This window comes from Sciurus carolinensis, chromosome 2 (genome assembly GCF_902686445.1).
Source record: "Sciurus carolinensis chromosome 2, mSciCar1.2, whole genome shotgun sequence".
NCBI classification, from domain to species: Eukaryota; Metazoa; Chordata; class Mammalia; order Rodentia; family Sciuridae; genus Sciurus; species Sciurus carolinensis.
In genome coordinates this window covers 120,537,427-120,559,427 of record NC_062214.1, presented here as the reverse complement: position 1 = coordinate 120,559,427, position 22,001 = coordinate 120,537,427, and the positions used below count along the sequence as shown (strand labels likewise).

Sequence of the window (22,001 nt, the reverse complement as noted above, 5' to 3'; positions counted from 1 at the left end):
AGAATACAAAATCAACATGCAAAAATCAATGGTGTTGCCAATAACAAATTACTTGATGTAGAAATCAAGAGATCAATACCATTCAATCAAGTAATTAAAAGATCTCTACAATGAAAATTAGCAAATACTGATAAAAGGAATTGAAGAGAAGACAAAACTTTGCAAGATATCCTGTGTTCCAAGATTGAAAGAATCAACATTGTTCAAGTGTATCTATTACCAAAGTGATTTAAAAATTCAATGCAATTCCTATCAAAATATCAATGACATTCTTCAAAAAGATCTCCGATCTTTTCATTGATTATGATATCATTTCTTTGCCCAAATTCATGATACAGATATTTTTACCCGATATCATGGTTGGCGTTGACATGGTGTTGCTCTTTGCCATGGCCTATGACAGGGACACTACAAGCTGTAATCCCCTTCATCATAGGCCCCAAAATGTGTGCATCTTTTGTAGTAGGAACATGGACATTGGTGATAATCCATGCTGTATATCTGTTTGTCTTGCCATAAACTTTCCGTTTTGAAAATCTAAAAGAAAAATGATATTTTGCTGTGATTTTTCTTGGGCCATAAAACTTTCTTGTGTAGACATTTACAGACTAGTGTTTGTAACTTCTTCTAACAACGGGCTTATATCCATGGCTACCTACTTATTTTTAATCACATTCTACGTCTTCACTTTGATAACCATCTGGACACATTCTTCAGGAGACTTCACCAGAGCATCTATCACTTTGTTAGTTCACATCACGTTAGTGGTCTGGTTTTTATGCCATGGATAGTTCTCTATGTGGAGACTTTCCTTACACCTCTGGAAACATATTCATTTTTTACTTTGCTATTACTTCTCTTAAGTCCTGTCATCTACACATTAAGAAAAAAAGACATAAAATTAGAAAATGGGGCAAATAGATTGCAGATTCCAGTAGAAACTCATAATAATAACCACTAGTGCAAGTCTAGAGTACAAGGTTATTTGGTTTCACCAAGAACAGTGAGAGTCATGTGACAGTCATAATTACTATGATAAGAACCACCATATGGGGAGATAGGTCAACAAAAGTCCACTCATAGAAATTGATTTTCAAGTCAAAGGTAACTTCAATTTACCAATCACAGAGAATAATTTCATATACTTCCATTGAGAAAAGTGATAGGAATAGAAAACAGCTGATTTGTTAGATTAAAGGATATTTACACATCATTTTCTGCATAACATTTTCTAGGACATACTAATGGTAATTATTTTCAGTTGGTAATAAATACCTGAAACTAATATATCTCATAATTAACTTATGAACCAAATATATCACATGTGAGTTTAAAAGAATCGCAAACCAGCAAAGCATTTTCAAATTTCTATTTTAACTTCAATTTAAATTAAGAAAAGAAGAAAATCAACTACATATAACCTACATAACATCTTAAATTCAGATTTACTTCATCTTGAACTCTGTTGGTTGGGATACTATTCCCGCTTTGTGTTCATATTTGTGTGATTACAGGTGAAGAATGAATTTCTTTAACATTATCAATGCTTTAGATAGAGAAAGAGCTTTTGCACGTTTTTCTCCCTCTCTGTTATTCTAAAAATTAGAACCTTCCAATATTCAATCCTTCCAGTTTATTCTAAAAATATTCACAGGCAGATAATCACCCAAGTATGTGTGTTTGGAGGTCCTGATTTCCTTTTATATGGTTTCCTGGTCAGACAAAGATTCCTCACAGTTTCTATATCTGTGGTTGACATTTTGGATCCAAATGAAACCAAAAATTGTGAGACATATTCAATTTAATTGAGAATTTCTACATTTGGTACAAGAGATTGAACTCAGGGGCACTCAACCACTGAGCCACATCCCCAGCCCTTTTCTGTATTTTATTTAGAGACAGGGTTTCACTGAGTTGCTTAGGGCCTCCTGCTAAATTGCTGAGGCTGGCTTTGAACTCTTGATCCTTCTGCTAGGATTATAGGACTGCACCATCATGCCCAGGTAGAATAAAAACTTTTTTGAAGTTTAGATACTTTTCCATATATTGTTTCTAGTCCTCTGTCAATTAAAATAACTTAATTGAAAAAACTGAATTCCTATGTTATCTTGTCCTGATTTTCTAGGAAACATCCAATAATACCTCTGACTTTTTCAGTGCAAATAAATCAGTTACAACTCTTTCTATTTCTTTCTTATTTATATGTATGGTGCTTTCATCTCTTAATTATCTCTACATTCTCCTCCATCAAGGACTCTACCAGTCTTCCGGAACAAGAGTCTCCTGGTTTTTCCTATCTCTTGGGCAATTCCTTCACAGGCTCCAGAACAGGTTACTCTTTCTTGGGTTCTTAATCCACAAATCTAAATACCTACTTAACTGGATGTCTCATAGACATCTCCCACTCAACAGGTATAACACTAAACTAACTATCTCCTTCTCAATCCTGCTTTTCTTTCAGTGTCTCCCATCATAATGAATGGCACCAAATTTTACCTAGTTGCAAAGACCAGAGTCTGGAAATAATGGTGGATCTCCCTGAATGCTAATTAATCAATAAATCATCAAGTCCTATTAAATTCACTTTCTAAACATCTCTTAAATAGGTCCCCTTGTATTCATCTGCAATACTGCCATTTTGTCTAAAGTTTCACATGTCATTTTTGGAAAAGGATATGATAATCTATAAGATCTTCCTACTTTCAATCTTGTTTTCCTAAACTTCCATTATGAACACTCACAAAATAGAGACTTTTTTAAACCTAAGCATGGTTCTTTTGCTTAAGACCACTATCATGCTTGTGTTGTCCTCAAATCCAAATACAAACTCCTTTTCAGGACCCAGCTTTCATCCCCGTTTCCCAGCTTCAGAGAACAATATACAGTCTCCCTGTAATTCCAGAGCTACTTAGGTTTTCCTTTACTTGCTCAGAAACTTCAAACTTTCTCCTCCGAGGCTTGCACTGGCTAATCATTCTCTAGGAAACATTTGTCCTCCTGATTGACATCTCTTCATTCTTCAGATCATCAGTTTCATTATTTAACCAGGGAAGGCTTCCCTAAACCTGGGTTCAGGAGAGCTCTTCTTGTTGTGTTGTACTCTAGGACACACTATAATCACTTTTGTAACATTAATCTTAATTTGTTACTTAAAATATGTCTTCCTCATTACATTTTAAGTTCCATGTGAGCAAGAGTTGTGTCTGTTACAGTTGTAAAATCATAAACTTGACAAAGAGTAAAAAATTTGCAACATGAATAATTTAGTAAATGATACTTAGACTTTCTTACATTCAATCAATGGCCATATGTTAAAGAACTTCCCTTTTCATTTTTCCTTCTCTTCTCAGTTAATTTTCTCTACCTTTATCTTTTCAAGTTTGGGGGCAAAATACTGAAGAACTCCTTTTGAAGGATTAGTCAAACTCAAAAATTAAACCAATCTTAGCTGAAATAGTCTTCAATTATTGGTCTATATTTCTCTGCTGCTTCTTGGTTTCATGAACTCAACATTGGCAGTTTCTGCTCCACTGTTGATACAGAAACCTTTTGTTTCCAAGCAAATTCATGATCCATGTCCACGATGATAGCCCTCACATCACAGTATGCTCTGTACCTGTCTGGCAACTCTCTAGGACTTTACTTTTGCCTAAATTCTCCCTCATTCATTCTAATATGCTGTTCTTCCAGGTATCCCAATCTCCCACTTGAAACAAAGATGCATGAGAATACAAGCATATTTATATGGTAGAACTGTTTTAGGGGTTCAATGATTTTACTGCTCAATGATTTAAGGCGCTCTGTACTCTGTGTTGCAGAAGAGACTTCTATAGGTCAACAGGAGAAACTTCCCTTTCCTCTAAGAGTAGCTGTTCTTCCCTTGAGCAATGAAATTGTGTTACTTCATCTTACATATACAAAAATATGTGTAATTCATTAAGCATCCTTATTTTTCTAATACATCAACCTACATTACTCTCCACTTTCTGTCCTGCTTGTAAATTTTAAGAACATCATTGTTTTTCTAAAATTAATTTGCAGTTAATCCATATTCCTCATTTTTCTGCTGATCTAAAGATTTCTTTTTCTTCATTTCTGAACAAGAGAAAAATTACATGCAACTCTAAAAGAATACAATTCTAAATGAAGAGATCAGTTTTCTATGTATATACATCAATGATAAAGCCTGGCTTCTCTAGAGAGATCCACTAGGCTTGTGAGTAGCTTGACACAGGTCCTTGTGAATGATTATCTTCCTCTCAGGTAACCATACTTCTGTTACAGGCAACTGCAAACAATTCTCTACATATTCTTCTTTTACACTTTTGTCTCTTTTCCCAAAATCACTAAAAATAATTGATCACATATAAGTATATGCTATATACATGTATTGAAATGTTAAACTGTACCTTATAAATATGGACTAGTATGTGCTAATGAAAAAGAGAAAATAAAGTTTAAAATATTGTCCACCAGCACTGCCCGTACTAGCTTTGATGAGAAGACTGAAATGCAAGTCCTCATTTGAAAGAAGATATTTGGTACAACTGGAAAATTACTCAAGTAAATGCCTTGTTAAATTTTCATTTGTAAATAAAAATTTGTATGCAAAAATAATGATCAACAAACCTACAAGCTTTACTTGTGATCAGTCAACTCAAAAAGGATAAAGGTCAAGCAAGAGGTTTCAAACAGAACTTCATCCCCAACACCCTGAAGTTTGGGAACGCAGGTAGGCATCCAGAGGCAACATTTGCTATCATTGAAAACAAGATAAAGATCTGTTTATTCCCCTGTTATCAGTTATAAGCACTGTGTTTACAGATCAGGAGTTTTAGGCTTATTTCTTCAAACTTCATTTATGGTATCATGGGTGAGGTTATGTCTGTCCATCCTGGATATATTCTCTATCCCTCATCTCAGTCATTCTAAGTAATTCATAACTCCAAGAATACCCACCCTCAGTGGGGATTATTTTATATTAGCCAACATATTACCTTAAAATCTTCCCACATCCCATTGTTCCTTAACCAGGTAATTCTTTTGAGGCTTTTCTCTTGGGGAAACCTGTGTGACTCAAAGATCTAGTTCCCAGGAGACACTAATAATGAGATGTGTGTTGGCCATCTCAGTGCCATCAGTGGGTCACTCTCGTGTGCAGTTGATTAGTTTCTTTCCCACTATAAAAAACTTACATATAGCTTTGTCTTTATGGGATATTGTTTTCAAAAAGGTAAGCTATCTGAATTTTTCCTTCTCCTAAAAATGCACCTCCTGTGATTTGACTGGTAAGAAAGAAGCTTTTAAATTACAAAATTGCCCTTACCATAGTTGCTTCCCTCTCTCTATCCCTTTCAACATTCTTTCAATTTTTGTTTTTCTGTAAAATATTAGTGTCAATAATTTCTCCTTTCTGAACTAATTTTGTTCTTTTATTCCATATTCTCTCTCTCTCTCTCCTATTTTGAAATTTCATTTAGCTGCATTGTCTTATTGAATTAATTCCATACATACATCCTTTTGATATTTTTATTTGCATCCTTGGTGTGAAGATTTTTCCAGATTCATGTGCTTCTGTCTTTTGTACTCTTCAACTCATTGTAAAATGATTTTCAACCTGCAAAGAAAACATCCAGTCTTAGATGTTCCCTCCCTATTTGAAGGCCAGATTATTTTTTTAAATCAAAGGAAAATAATCTCAAGACTTGACCTCTGATATTTTGGTTCTCTCTGCCTGGGTATCACTTTCCCCATGTTCAAAGGATCCAGACAACAGCTAAGCTGAAGGACTATGCTCAGATTCAGGAATATCATGGCCCATGCCCAGGGATGGTAAAGAAATGCTGGTGGCTCTGGATTCTAAAATGGAATCTTTCCAGAATATGCCAGATTGTTGAAATAAAGGAAATTAGGAAGAACAATGTACAATGGGGGAAAAAAAAAACAGAAATAGTCATTAGGAATGGAATCTAATTTTATGTTAAACAAAATAAGAATTCAAGGAATGGGGTCTTTTCGATAAGTTATAGTGATCTATCAAATATAAATGATTCTAGCTTTTTTATTTTTCATGACTGTTTCTATTGAGCAGATGAGAGCATTATTGAAGACCAACAGACTACAGTCTAGAACATCTGACATCTGGCTAGTCATTGAATCACACTGGGTTATTTCTCTATCTTTAGAATGAAATGATTGGATGAGTTCATCTCAAAGGTCTTTCCCACTTCTATACAATTTTGATGATGCTTTTTCTTTAATATGTGTCCACATTTCCTGTTTGAAGATATGTCTACCCAAACCTGAATGACTGACAGATTTAAAATCTTCAATAGGAAAGATGACAAACTCCATGGGTACTTGGCTTCTGAAGAACTGCTAGGAGCTTCACAAAACCACCAGTGTTTCCTGAGAAGGCAGAGAAGCAAAATACTGCTATTTTCCTCCAAAGGAGCTCTCCGAGGCCATCAGATTCCTTCACCGATAATATATAATATGCCAAATGTTTAAAAAGAAAGAGTGAGACTTTCTTGACTTACTTAAATATTCACTATTTTATAACTAGATTGTCATCAAGACATACAAGCTGACAAAGAAGGATTACTAAATGCAATTTCCCAGACTGGAGATGTAACTCAGTGGTAGAGTGTTGGCTAGTATGCATGAGACCCTGGGTTCAATCTGACAAAATAATTCAAACACTTTGATTATTTTTATTTGCTTTATAATTGCTTTTATAAGCTGAAAGGCCACTTTCATGATGGGATTCCTAGAGTATTTGGTTTGTATGTTGTATCTGACTTTAATAGAATAAAACATTTGGTTTTAAGTGGTCAACATAATTCCTCAACTTCATTTCTCAAACAATACAGAATTGATCTTAGTAAGTCACCAAACACATTCTGCCCAGCAGAGTAGGGGTAATCTGCATGAATGCTTCCAGCAATGGTCTTCTTACTCTATAATGCTTCCCAGGTTTAATCCCCCACTCCAAATCCTTTGTCATCATGCCCCAGTGACCCAAATGATTGAAATATGGGTGGGAACTCCAGGAAAAGTAGTGCGAATGAACTGAAGGTGGCAAACATAGCTTTAAAATGTATATAACACATGTATATAACATCCCCCATCAACATCACTAACTGCCCTCACTCAACTTGATGAGAGTACTGGAACATCCATTTTCCTTACATTTATTTCATTATTACCAGAATTCATTCAGAAAGCAGAGATGTTTTGGAAACTCCAAGAAGGTTTAAGAAGTTTAAACAAAACCCTTAACTTATTTAACTATATCTACCCACTAGATAATCTTGACTGAAAAAATTTCTAGCACTCATGAAAATGGGGTTTTACATAAGGAAAGAATTAGAATCCTTTATTCTTCAATCAGTTTGTCTTCTTCTGAGTCAATTCTGTTTTTCAAGCATTTTTGATAAACCATTCATTCCTTCATCTTCCCTTGCCATTGGGTGTGTTTGTAAAAAAACATCAAACATGAATATAAGCACTGAAAAACATTTTAAAATCTAAAAGATTTTTAAAGCTCTTAAACAACCAAAACCAATTACCATTATTTGAAAAGTTGGACTATGCAGTTTATCTTTATTGGGGTTATTGTTAAAGCAGTCTTCCTAATGCTATTATAAATTCTGTCAATATTTAGTTTTATAGCTGTATTATAGTTCATCATGTGAATATATTATAACATTCTTAAACCTAGTGTTTGGTATTGATTCAAACTTTTACCACTGTCAATAAAGTACATTGAACATTTTTGTCTTGAAGACATCTTCTGTACAAATAAAATTCCAGAAGAAATATTATTGCACTAAAAAAATATGGATCAACATTCTTGATAAATGATTTCAAAATTTTCTTCAAAGTTTGAGATCAGTCTCCATCCCCTCCTACAATGTATGAAAATGCCTATTTCAGTAAGCCTTTGACAGTTTTTATATTAATAATTATAAAACTTTTTTCTAATTTAATAAGAAAATAATAGTATATTTTATCATATTTCTTTTCTAAGACACACATATACACATATATGTAGATATATACTATATATGTGTATATTTATAGCTTACATTTCTTAATTATGTTTTTGCATCATTTGCTCATTCATCTATTAGGTTTTTGATGTTTTCCTGAATGGTTTGAGGTCAATTCTTTCAGGTATTGGCAGGAAACAGTTTTCAGAAATGTGTTAGCTATTATTAAGCAATTATGTTCTAATGTGCAATTTTTATTTAAATTTATTATTGTTGTATTTTTAAAATTTGTTTATTTTTTCATTTTTTGAAAACCATTTTTATGTGTTCATACACAATTTTCCAATTCTTTGGGAGTGTATATTCATTTATAATTTTTTTAGACTTTATTCTTTTCTTCCCCCAGAATTCCTTGAGTTTGTTTTATGCATTTTTCCAACCTCTTTGTTTTACTCCTCTTTCAGTACTGAAAATTAAACTCAGAGGCACCCTCCTTCTGAGCTACATACACAGTCATTTTTATTTTTTATTTTGGGACAGGGTCTTGCTAAATTTCCCAGGTTAGCCTCAAACTTGTAATCCTTCAGCTTCAATCTCCAGAGTTGCTAGGATTACAGGTCAAACAAGCACACCTGACTTCTTTCCAGTTTCTTAAATTAACTGATAAGTTTGAATTTGAGCAAATGAGAGCACTTACAACAATAAATTTGCTCTAAGTCAGCTTTGTCCATGCTACATAAATCTTTTATGCCCTGGGTTCCCATTATTTTGTAAATAGTCTACTATCTACTAAATGAAAAATTTGTTAGTACTGAAATTAAAATTATCAACTTTTAGCACATTATTTTCAGCGCCTCTAAGTTGATTCCTTCTTTTCTTTCAGGTCATTTCACTGTCTTCCCTTCTTTCTGATTCGATGGACCAAGTAAATGCCTCTGTGATAACTGAATTTGTGTTACTGGGACTTGCACAATCCTTGGAAATGCAGTTTTTCCTTCTTCTCATCTTCTCTTTATTTTACATGGGAATTATTCTGGGAAACCTCTTCATTGTGTTCACAGTGATTTTCGATCCTCACTTACACTCCCCAATGTATATTCTTCTGGCCAACCTATCACTTGTTGACTTAGGTCTTTCATCTACCACAGTTCCTAGGATCATCTCTGATCTTTTCACTGATTATAGAGTCATTTCTTTCCACAACTGCATGATACAAATATTCTTTATCCACATTATGGGTGGAGTGGAGATGGTGTTGCTCATAGTCATGGCATATGACAGGTACACAGCCATCTGCAGGCCTCTCCACTACCTCACCATTATGAACTCCAAAACATGCACACTTTTGGTAATAGCTGCTTGGGTCATTGGAGTGATTCACGCTGTGTCTCAATTTGTTTTTGTCATAAATTTACCCTTCTGTGATCCCAATGATGTGGGGAGCTTTTATTGTGATTTTCCCAGGGTTATTAAACTTGCATGCATGGACACTTATAGACTGGAATTTGTAGTCACTGCCAACAGTGGCTTCATATCTATGGGTACCTTCTTTTTCTTGATCATTTCCTACATCTTTATTCTGGTCACTGTCCGACAACATTCTTCAAGTGATTTATCCAAAGCCTCCTTCACCTTGTCAGCTCACATCACAGCAGTGGTGATGTTTTTTGCTCCATGCATGTTTCTCTATGTGTGGCCTTTCCCCACTAGGTCATTGGATACATTTTTTGCTATTGTGGACTTCGTTGTCACCCCTGTCTTAAATCCTGTCATCTACACTTTAAGAAATAAAGATATGAAGTTGGCAATGAGAAGGCTGAGTGGACAGGTTGCAAGTTCTAGGGAGATGACATAGTGCATTTCCTTGACAAGAGCACAAGATGGATGTCACAGACCATGAAGATCCCCCATTGTAACTACTAACACTATAGAATGCATACTTTTTTCTTTCTTTTAGAACAGAAGGTATTAAATCAAATAATTTCATTTCAGGTGGAATTATAACAACTTTTGTTAATTATTTTAAAAAACTAAGTGTTATATATTTTCATCTAACCTGCATACCTAAATTGTAGTTACCAGCAATAACTATATCTAATTTTCATACGGTTATTTTATCTTTGTATAAATACATATACATACATATGATTAACTTTATCAGTATTTTTATGCTAATAATAGGCATCACTGGCCATCAATATATATTTCTCATGGAAATTATGTGGATCCAATGGATAATACCTGGGTTTATATAAACTAACAGATTTAAATTGAGGGATAAATGATTTTTAAGTTTGATAAGTAGGAAGATAAGCACTGTTACAACTCTTAATTATTCTTTGCAAAATGATTTTCAATGTGTTTTCTACAATGTCATTTTAGAATAGACTAGAACCATGCATGATGCAAAATTGGTGTATGTTCCACTTTTTTAACAGCATAATTCTATTCTATTACCTTTAAAGTCTTCGTCAAAGAATTATTTGATTTGCAAACAAAAACAAAAACAAAACAACAACAACAAAAAAAATTCTTCAATTCTAAGAGTCTTCATCGGGACTTATTTTCTAGAGAAAAATACCCCATTGAGATCGCAAAAGCTTACTAAATGTGCCTACTCTTAAGCTAGGTTGTTTACGACAAAGAAGGTAATTGACATCTTGAGGATTAAACCTGGGAAGCCTGGTAGTCAAGAAACACAATTGAGACATCACTTAAACCATGCATTCCTAAGACAGATTTAATAAACATTAATTGTTGTGTCTCCACTCATTTTAATCTACAACATAATAATTAAAGTTACAAAATAAGTGATAAGAAGTGAGGCTATTTTTGGTCAAGCTGTTTTTCCTATATATTCTCCACAACTTGGTCATCAATGTTCCAAGCTATTCTCTTTTTAAAGAATCCAAGTGTTATTATTGACTACCTTATTAACCTATTTATGTTTTAATTGCATAACTTTATCTCATTTGCTTTACTCTAATTCTTTAAAAATCACCTTTAGACTCAGTGAGATAGTAAAAATATCCATACGGACAAAGAAATTATCAATATCCTTTAATCAAGAAGATTCTGTTTCCTCTAATGGCCAAGGGAAAACCTGTGAGACATATATATAAGAGTCAGCCTCAGTACTCAAAGCTCAGCCTATTTCCAGATCCTTTTGGCTGATTCTGGTCACTTTTGGAAAGGGATCATAATTAACCAAATAGTTTATTAAGGAAAATAATTCATATAAATGTTATCCTCATAAATTTTAATGCTTCAAGAGAGTGCAAATAAAATGAAACTTGCACTCCTTTTTTTCTGAAAATTGCTGTATTCTCTTCCAGTTATGAAAGAGGTAGGTGGATTGAGGAAACTGAAATGTATTAGTAGAACTACTCAAATTGCAATAATTTATTGACAATGATAGACTTCTATTAGAGAAATTCATTCTACAGAATTTAATCAGGTCTTTATATTCATGAAAATGAAAAGATTGTCTAGGGTTGGCTTAAACACTTCGAAGAATTAATAAGAAAAATGTTGGGGAAGATAACTCTTGTCATATTGGTGTTCTACTGGCAGCAATTGCTGAGTCCTTCTCCTAACTTTTCTGGATTAATCTGTTCTATCCTCCTTACTTGGTGTTCCTATCCTCATTTTCCACACATATGGTGTTTTGTTTTGTTTTGTTGTTTTGTTGTTGTTGTTTTGTTTTTGTTTTTTTGGTTTTTGTTTTTGGTTTTGTTTTTTGCCTACCTCCTTATAATCCCAATGAAAGTTGGTTTGGGACATTTCTTTCAAATAAAGATGCAAATCATACTACTAAAACTGGTAAGATTTTGACAGCTTTGATTGACTGAATTCATTTTAAAAACAGAAAAACTAAGGATCAAAGATTTTGAATATCATGTCCAAGATCATGCAGTGAGTTTGTATTAGAAACCCAGTTCCTGACTTTCATCTCAATGACACCTTTTAAAGACATATGGTTTTTATCAGTAAAGAGGGCTAAAAGACATTTTAGAAAAATGAAATTCTAATAGGGGGAAGAATTTTCTTTCAAATGTGGCTATCTCTTAGTGATCAACACAACCAGTGTTATCTTAAAAATTAAGATTCCAAAAACTCCTTCAATTGACTTACTGTTACAATCAGTTCACTGCTTCTAAAACTTTATGAATTGCTTCTGAAGAGTCATAAATCAGCTTTGAAAGGATTATGGTGAAGCGTCTCCTACAACTGAGGATCCCCTGTTATTGCTCTACTCTGAGCTGCATAAGTTTAGGGGAAGTGATGTTTTAAATAAATGAGTAAGAAATTCCTTTTGTGTTGAATAGTATTCCTGAATTCTTACTTGCTACTATGTTATAAAATATTTTTGCCACAGAGAAGAACCCTTAGGCCAACCATCCTTAGCATATCTCCTGTGGAGATATAATTTCAGGTATTCACTTCTTTATCTGACAATTGAGTTTCACATCAGTAAATACTAAAGTCAATTCTAAATTGCTTATTTTGATTCTAAAGAAACATCCTAACCAGTCACATCAGAAATGACCCCATAATCAGAATTTTACCATTTGTATTGTCAATAATTAGTACAATTTTAACTATTGTTGTGTTAGCAGAAAGGAACTAAAATGAATATTCATGACTTATTTCATCATTAGATACTCTATGCATGGGGAAAATTAGAATTATTAAATCTTTATTAGACTTTATAAACAGTTATGTGGTGTTTGAGTGCGTAGGATTAAGGAATGGAATTCAGGATAATGAAAAGTATCGTCTCCAAGGGCAATGGAAAACTATGATTAAATAAAGATCCATAATGAATAATAGTTTTCCTTTGAGAAATTTGGCAAGTGTAACTCTGTTTATCTTCATGTCTCCCATAGAGTATTGTCCATCCATTTCTCTCTTTTACAGTTTTTAAAAATTATATATATATATATTTTTTTAGATATTGATAGACCTTTATGTTTATTCGCTTGTTTGTATGTGGTGCTGAGAATCAAACCCAGTACGTCACACATGCTAGGCAAGTGCTCTACCACTGAGCCACAACTACTTCCACCTAATTGACAGGTATTCTCATGGCTATTTTTCACATCCCAGGATACATTACACTTGCTACTTCACTTCACTGAAATACTTCTTGAAACAGTATTCATTTTCTCTCCTAGATACACAATTGAAATGACTCTCTCAACTCATGTCCAAGAGTCACTGTTTGGCCTCTCACCTAGCAGAGAGCAGCTTACGAAGGTGCCCCAACAGCTTCTCTACATGTATAAACAACTGTCATTATCCTTTACCTCATTTACCAAATTTATTTCTACTCCTAAATACGATCCTTATGTTAAATGTTGCTACATTAGAGTTATTGTAAGTATCATCAGAATTAAACCCATCACAATGTTCCCAGTTACTCAAAATAAAAATATCTGAATAATATTTTATCATCTCCTGCATATTGTTGACAAACTTTTTATTATTTTCCTTTGACAATGACTTCTATATATTGACCAGTTACTATGTGCTGGAAAATTTATATTCACGGCCTCATCTAATCCTCTTAGCTCTCCTATGAAGTCGTGCTAGTAGCACTCATCTTGTCCAGATGACTCTTGTCTAGCATCTAGGTGACTTGTTCAAGGTCATCCAGAGACTTGGTAGGTGCAGCCTGGACTTGATGCGAGGCCTCCTAGCACCCAAGCTCACATCTTATCCACCCTAAGGTGTTGCTTGGTGGGTCCTCACAAATCTTCCCTCACCCTTTTTCTGTCCACACAACCACAACCTGCACTTATTACCTATTGTTGGGCTTCAAACATCAGTTTTACTTCCAGTCTCCCCCTCTTCCAGTTCATGTTGAGGAGTGTTACTTTACTAAACAATTATTCATTATTCTTCAATAGCCCTTCAATGTTTTCCAGAATCCCTTTCAAATTTTATCTGTGAATTTTAAACTTCACACTTTCTCTCATGTAAACTTTATCACATTTTCTTCTTTCATGCTCCACCTTTGGATTCCCCATTCTTTTATCCTCTCTCACTTATAAAAAAATTATATTTTTACTTTTTTTGTTCTATTTTTCATCATTTGTTTCATTTTGGCATATGTCTTTTTCTTTCAAGTACTTTAATATCAAGTGATATAAAATGTGTGCTAGAGAATTTGAAATGTTTTGAAGTTGAAAGGAAAAGGAGATGAATGTAAGTAACAGAACAGACAACCTGGCAGAGAGGGTGACATAGTCACTAGTATTTTATTAGAAATAAGCAGTATGAGTTGGAGCTACTGTGAAGACTTGGGTAATTTAACTACGAGGTATAACCAGGGAAGTAGTGTGAGATAAAATTATAACTTTAGTGTTTACATTATAAAACCTTTACATAATGAACCACTCATTCTATGAGAAAGGAGAATGACACAGGCTTTGGACTGAATATAACAATTCTGACTTCCTCTTCATTCTCTTCTCCAAGGGAACTGCAGGGACTGTCTCCTGGAATGAATCAGTAAGTGAAGCAAATCACTCTGTGGTGACTGAGTTCGTTTTCCTCGGACTCTCCAATTCTCAGGAACTCCAGATTTTCCTCTTTCTGTTCTTTTTTGTTTTCTACATAGCAATTGTGTTTGGAAACCTTCTTATTGTCGTAACCGTGGCTTCCGACTCACGCCTTCACTCCCCCATGTACTTCTTGCTGGCCAACCTCTCACTCATCGACCTGTCTCTGTCTTCAGCCACAGCCCCCAAGATGATTGCTGACTTTTTCAGTACGCGCAAAGTCATCTCTTTCAAGGGCTGTCTGGCTCAGATATTTCTCGTTCACTTCTTCGGTGGAAGTGAGTTGGTGATCCTCATGGCCATGGCCTTTGACAGATATACAGCGATCTGTAAACCCCTCCGCTACACTACAATTATGTGCCGCCACATGTGTGCTGGCATTGTGGCTGCTGCGTGGGGGATTGGTTTCCTCCACTCGGTGAGCCAGTTAGCCTTCGCAGTGAACTTACCCTTCTGTGGTCCCAACGAGGTGGATAGCTTTTACTGTGACCTCCCTCGGGTAATCAAACTTGCCTGTACGGACACCTACAGGTTGGATGTCATGGTCATTGCTAACAGTGGAGTGCTCACTGTGTGTTCTTTTGTTCTCCTGATCACCTCCTACACCATCATCCTAATGACCATCCAGCGTCGCCCTTCCGATAGGTCATCCAAAGCTCTGTCCACTTTGACTGCTCACATCACAGTAGTTCTTTTGTTTTTTGGACCATGCATCTTTATTTATGCCTGGCCATTCCCTGTCAAGTCATTAGATAAATTCCTTGCTGTTTTTTATTCTGTGGTCACTCCTCTCTTGAACCCAATTATATACACGCTGAGGAACGAAGACATGAAGAGGGCAATGAGACGGCTGGAAAAATGGAATGTGAATTCAGGGATAAAATCTTAGGTCCTCTGTAACTGTCAGATCAATTTGATATAATGCCATAATATATAGCAAATTTCGTAAGTTATTTAGTAAAGCTCATGAAAATTGTAACTTCCATTCCCACATCATTTAATAATTGTTAAACACATGCTGCATCAATTTAGCTTTCAACATCTTTGTGTTTTGGATGCAAATGCAAAATTAATATCATGCATTCAAAAGATATTACAAATTTTGACAACAGTGAAGGCTTAAATACGTTAGTATCTGTGAGCCTTCATGAGTAATTTTGAATTGAACAGAGGTTCAACTCTACTTCCTTCTTACTAACTATGCCTTTAGGTACATTATTTAGCTATGATAGCTTTAGTTTCCACATTCTAAAAAAAGAGATAATAATACTTGTTGCACATAGCTATTATAAGAGATGATGAAATAATAAATGTATATCAGATGAGAAAAACCACTTAACAAGTGATCCAGAAAACTCTCTCCTCTTCCCAGTGAGAATCCTAAGGAAAAGGGAATATATTGTCAAAGTTTGACTTGAATTAGGAGATAAGGAAAGTTGGATGATAAAAGAGTTAAGATTATTTCTATTCCAGGAAAGCAATAGAACAAATTTATAAGTATCTTTAAAACACCTAACAAAATCAGGATATGATAATGACAACATTTTAAATCAGTGAGAGAAGGAAGGACCTATTAAAGAGACAGCGGAAAAAAAATGTAGAGCAATATGAGGAAAGATACATTGTATCCATTCATCACATCATGTACCAGGACAATTTCCAAATGATTCAAGACAGAAATCTTTTTAAAAAACTGTTAAAATATGAAAAGGAAACATGAGTTTGTTTCTTTATAATCTATAAATGTGGTAAAGACTGATAATATTGGCTATGCAGAATTAATTTGTAATGCTTAATAAGAACATCTGAAAAAAGTAAGAAGATAATGAGAAAGTATTTGTAATTCACATCACAAGGAATAACAACAGTTCTAATATGTAAAGAATTTCCAAAAACCTAACAAAATAATAAAAAAATGGACAGTGATATAAACTTATAGTTCATACATAAGAAGATGAACACCATCTTTAAATACATGAAAAAATGTTCAAGCTCCTTTATGTTAAGGTATATGCAAAGTAAAATGATACTTAAATGCTGCTTCTGGACTATAAGGTATCAAATATCCAACTGACCTCAGTATGTGATAGCACAACTTGTTGATGAAACTATAAAGAAGCACTCATGCCTTGTTGGTGAGAATGAAAAATGGTACAACCTCCTAGTGGTAGGTAGAGAAATTATCATTCCACTTATTTTTTAATCTAGAAATATTACTTCTAAGAACATATTAGCAAAAACACAAAGCAACCAACCATAGGGCTTAAGGCTTTGAGACATTGTTTTTTTTTATTTATTTTTAAATGGGATGCATGTTGTTTCTCTGTACATGAAGTAGAGGCATACCATTTGTGTAACCATACATTTACAAAGGGTAGTAGTTTTTGATTCATTCTGTTATTTTTTTCCTTCCCTCCACCCCTCCCATCCCTCTCTTCCCTCTATAGAGTCCCACCTTCCTCCATACTTTCCCCACCTCCCACCCCCCATTATGTGTCATCATCCGCTTATCAGCAAGATCATTCTTCCTTTGGATTTTTGAGATTGGCTTATCTCACTTAGCATGATACTCTCCAATTTCATCCATTTGCCTGCAAATGCCATAATTTTATCATTCTTTATGGCTGAGTAATATTCCATTGTATATATATATATATATATATATATATATATATGGATATATATATATACCACAGTTTCTTTACCCATTCATCAATTGAAGGGCATCTAGGTTGGTTCCACAATATGGGTATTGTGAATTGAACAGCTATGAACTTTGATGTGACTGCATCTCGGTAGTATGCTGATTTTAAGTCCTTTGGGTATAGGCCAAGGAGTGGGATAACTGGGTCAAATGGTGGGTCCATTCCAAGCTTTCTAAGGAATCTCCACACTGCTTTCCAGAGTGACTGCACTCGTTTGCAACCCCACCAGCAATGTATGAGTGTACCTTTTTCCCCACATCCTTTCCAACACCTATTGTGAGACATTGTTTTTAATAGCAAGAAATGGAAAATACCTAAAATACCTAAAATAAGATCAATAAGAAAAATAACTCCTTGCATAAATTATAAATAATGCAGTTTTAAGCAACTAATATCTCCAAATCCTTCTCTGGAATAATACACAAGACATTTCTTCAATGAAAATAATAAAGTGCTAAAGAGTGTCTCTATGATGCTGATTTTATGTTAAAACAGAGATACATATATATTAGATTTACATGTATATATAGATGTATAAATATTTAAGTAAGCATTTTAAATAGAAAATGGAAAACAATAAAGTTTTCTTCTGGTAAGACAAAGAAACAGAGAAGCACAGGGATAAAATCCAGGCTTTCTGAATATATCTTATGGTTTTGACTTTGGAATCATATATATTTTACATAATTTAAATTAAATTAAATCAAGATAAAAAAGAAACTTCAATCTCAAAAAAAAATCACATTTAAACCAAAACAAGTGATTTAGTAGTATTTTAATCAGTATAACATCAGAGAAAATAATCATTTCATTAGACACTAACACATAGTCAAAATGCTGTGGAACACTTCCTGAGAATGGAAAACATAAGAAGAACCAAAACTTCTTACTTACTGCTAGTAAAAATATTAGTTTTACTCTTTTAGAAATGAATTAAGATAGCTAGGCACTGTGGTGCACACCTGTAATCCAAGCATCTCAGGAGACTTGAGGCAGAAGGATCACAAGTTCAACGCCAGACTCAGCAAAAGTGAGGCTGTAAGCAATTCAGTGAGACCTTGTTCCTAAATAAAATACAAAATAGGGCTGGAGATGTGGTTCAGTGACCTGAATTCAATTCCTGGTAACCCCTCTAAAAAAATATTGAGATAAGTAAATAAATAATTGTGTAAACATCAATAGGAGTCAAAATTTTCAGCATTAAAGAAGATAAAAATTAAAGCAGTCAAATAATCTGTTTTTCTTAATTAGAATTTAGAATATGAAGCATTAACTTATTTTTCTTGTACTAATAATTTAAGTATTTCTTAATTGTATCCACTGTAAAACCTTGAAGCAATGACAGCCTAGTAGCAATGAATTCCTCTAATGCTCTTGTACAGCCTTCAAATACTATTTCCCACTAAAAAGAATCAGGGATTCTTTGATAAATAGTTCATTCTTGATCTGAAGCAGAAACACACAAGATTGTTCTGGAACATTTTTTTCAGGTCACAATTAAAGGAAGCTAAATAAAACTATTAGGATAATGTGAAAAAAGAAAAAAAAAAAAAACAGGAACCATCTGGAACAGTCAATAGTTAACCAGAAATGAAACCATATGAGCATAAGTAATAATGATGAGTTCAACAGATTGAAGTACCAATACATAAAAGTATCCATAAAAATCACAATGATTCTCAAAATAAAAAATAGTATATTTTCATCCTTCAGAGGTAATTACTATGTCTACTAAATATTCTGAAACTTGATGACTAAAAAGAAAGAACCAAGTAATATATTCTGCCCTTCCTATATGATAATTTTGAGAGGAGATAACCACATTGCTGATGAAGAAAAATATTTGTAAGGAAATTCAAATAATAATTGCAATGGGAAATATAGAATTAGAAAATCAGTATTTTGCAACTCATAATGAATTAGTGGTTCTAAGGTAACAATCAATGGACACAAAGATGATTAACAGTGTCAGAAACAAAGCATAAGAAACAGGCTGACAATAACTGAACCATTGGTCAATATTCATATCACATGGAGGAAATATGTAAAAAATATGACATGAAGTATAAATGAACCTGACTAATAAAACCTCTCTAAGGACAGTCTACAGGAAATCTGTAGCAGAGAGAAATATATGAGAACATTACATGGATTCAATGACATCAATACAAAGCATGGATTCTTCAGATCTGTTTTTGGACAACCTCTCCTATGCTCTGGAGCTCAGGGTTTCTGTGCTGTACAGGAACTGAAAGAACCATAGGGAGAGTGTTGGGCACCTGAAAGCCAGGAAATGATATGTCTTCTCATCAAACCCAAGAATTTTCACCATAGGAGGGAACAAAAGGTTTATTCCAAAAGCTGAGCTTCATTCATTTCGTTGGCACAAAGTTTGGATATTGTCAAAACCTGCTCATTCTGCTCTTTGACCTTTGAAGATTTCCTACCATGGACTCATTTTCTTCAAATCTGGAGATTAGTCCTGAGAAATGAAGATAATCATCTTGGAGGCCACTAAGGTATTATCCATGATTGAACAAGATTCCTGTGGACCTACAGAGCAATGACTTAAGTCAACCTGACAAAAAGGACATGTGCTTCAGCCCCTCAGAGGAAACCCAGATTCCAGCACCAGTAAAAACCACACCTACAGTTATGTCATGTCCCTGACAGGGATCAGCAAGCCATGGTGGTGCACACCCATAATCCCAGCAAGTCAGCGGTTCACAAGTTCAAAGTCACCCTCAGCAATCTATAAACCAAGATGAAAATACTCAGAAGAAACCCTTCCAGTTAACATCTTCGTATCTAGCCTCCATAACTGATAAAATAAATGTCTGTTGTTAAAACCACCTCTGGGGACCTGTGGTATGACAGCTCCTACAAATGGATACAGTGACTTTCCCCAGATCATGACTGAATAAAATATAGTTGAATCACATCACACCCCACCAGCACTGAGAGACTGAACTGCTGTAAGGAATGATCTTTGAGAGATCAGTAGAGAAAAGCAACCAAGGGGTGGCAGGCAGGGAAGCAATGGAAAGTTCTGGGGCATGATTTTGCCAAATTATATTGTTATATTGTGTGCATGTACAAATATGTAACAATAAATCCCATCATTATGCCCACCAATGAAAATGTAGGAAAATAATAAATAAATGCAAAGCATGGAATATTAACAGGACAAATACTCTGGATCATTCAGCAAATAAATTCATGGAGTGAAAATGCAGAAGTGAGGAAGTGAGATAGGTCAACAGACTGAAAAGACATAACAACCAAAGCAGTGTGGAACACTGCCTAAACACACTTTAACAAATGTTTTTGACAGAATCAGGAAAAATTGAGTAAGATCTAAATATATGATTCTCAAAGATAAGGAGGAAAATTTGAAAATAGCAGAACTAGCTAGGAATTGAGGAACTAGGAAAAGAAAAACTCATTGAGATAAGCCACACGTTTTGCATACCATTTTCTCCCGTGGAGTATTTATCTGTTCTTGGTGTAGTCAAAAGGCTGAGAAGGCAGGCAGAGGGAAGCTGCTAAAAAAGAACACAACAAAGCTTCTGACAACCTCACTGAGCTAACAGAGCAAAAAGTCAGAGCTTAGTACTACTGAGGCAGCAAGGAAATCAGAAACAGGTTTTTTTTTTTCTTTAGTACCAGAGAAAAACAGTTTTCTAATTGAAACTCATAATGATCCACTGAGTATTCTAATATGTGTCTCTCTGTTTTCTTAGCGCTTCCTTAATTTCTTTCAGCAGTGTTATGTAATTTTCACTAAACAATTTCCTAAAAGATAGTCCTGCAGATACATGATTTTTTTATTAATATAATGTTCTAATAAGTTTACTAAATTCATACATTTGATCTGGTGGTTACTTTGTAGAATTTTTTATTATTTTTGAAATAATCAATGATGTCATCTATAAATGAAAACAATTCTACATTTTTTTATCTTTTCTGCCACTTTACTTCTCTCATTACAATACCTAAGATCTCTAGTACAATGAAGAATAGAATTCTGGAGAGAAGATATTTAGCCTTGTTCCAAATCTGAAGAGGAAAACATGCTTTCTGAAAAATTTGTTAATCCCATCTAAGCTGTTAATGTATTGGTGAAAAATTCCTTTCACTATTTCTTTTTTAATTTTTTTATTTTTAATTGTTTTTTTTATTTGTTCTAATTTGTTGTACATGATAGTAGAATGCACTTATACATTTTGATTGGAGTGTAATCTCTCATTTTTCTAACTATACATATTATAGGATCACAAAGGTCATGCAGACATATATGTACATGAGATAATAATGTCTGTTTCATTCTACTATTCTTCCTACCCACCTACTCCCCTCTCTTCACTCTCCTCTAACTATTATAAAGGAACTCTATTCTTCCCTATCCCCTGCTTCCATTGTGAATTAGCATCCACATATCAGAGAAAACATTCAACCTTTGGTTTTTTAGGTTTGGCTTATTTCACTTAGCATGGTATTCTCTAACTCCATTCATTTACCAACAAACGCTATAATTTCACTCTTATTTAAAGCTGATTAATATTCCATCATGTGTATGTGTGTGTGAGTGTGTGTGTGTGTGTGTGTGTGTGTGTGTGTGTATCACATTTTCTTTATCCATTCATCTGTTGAAGGGCATCTAGGTTGGTTCCATACTTTAGCTATTGTGAATTGAGCTGCTATAAACATGAATGTGACTGTGTCACTGTAGTATG

At 34.2% G+C, this 22,001-nt stretch overlaps 2 protein-coding genes across 2 annotated transcripts; both read left to right on the top strand.

Moving 5' to 3' along the window:
* The first annotated feature begins 8,910 nt into the window (after nucleotides 1-8,910).
* LOC124978199 (olfactory receptor 4F6-like) lies at nucleotides 8,911-9,849 on the top strand. Its single transcript, XM_047542347.1, has one exon. It carries the CDS (start codon nucleotides 8,911-8,913, stop codon nucleotides 9,847-9,849), a length of 939 nt encoding a protein of 312 aa, XP_047398303.1.
* Nucleotides 9,850-12,816: 2,967 nt separating this feature from the next.
* Nucleotides 12,817-15,449, top strand: LOC124977703 (olfactory receptor 4F4). The gene is made up of 2 exons (XM_047541447.1): nucleotides 12,817-12,826; nucleotides 14,521-15,449. The coding sequence occupies exons 1-2, from the start codon at nucleotides 12,817-12,819 to the stop codon at nucleotides 15,447-15,449; spliced, it is 939 nt and encodes a 312-aa protein (XP_047397403.1).
* Nucleotides 15,450-22,001: the final 6,552 nt, after the last annotated feature.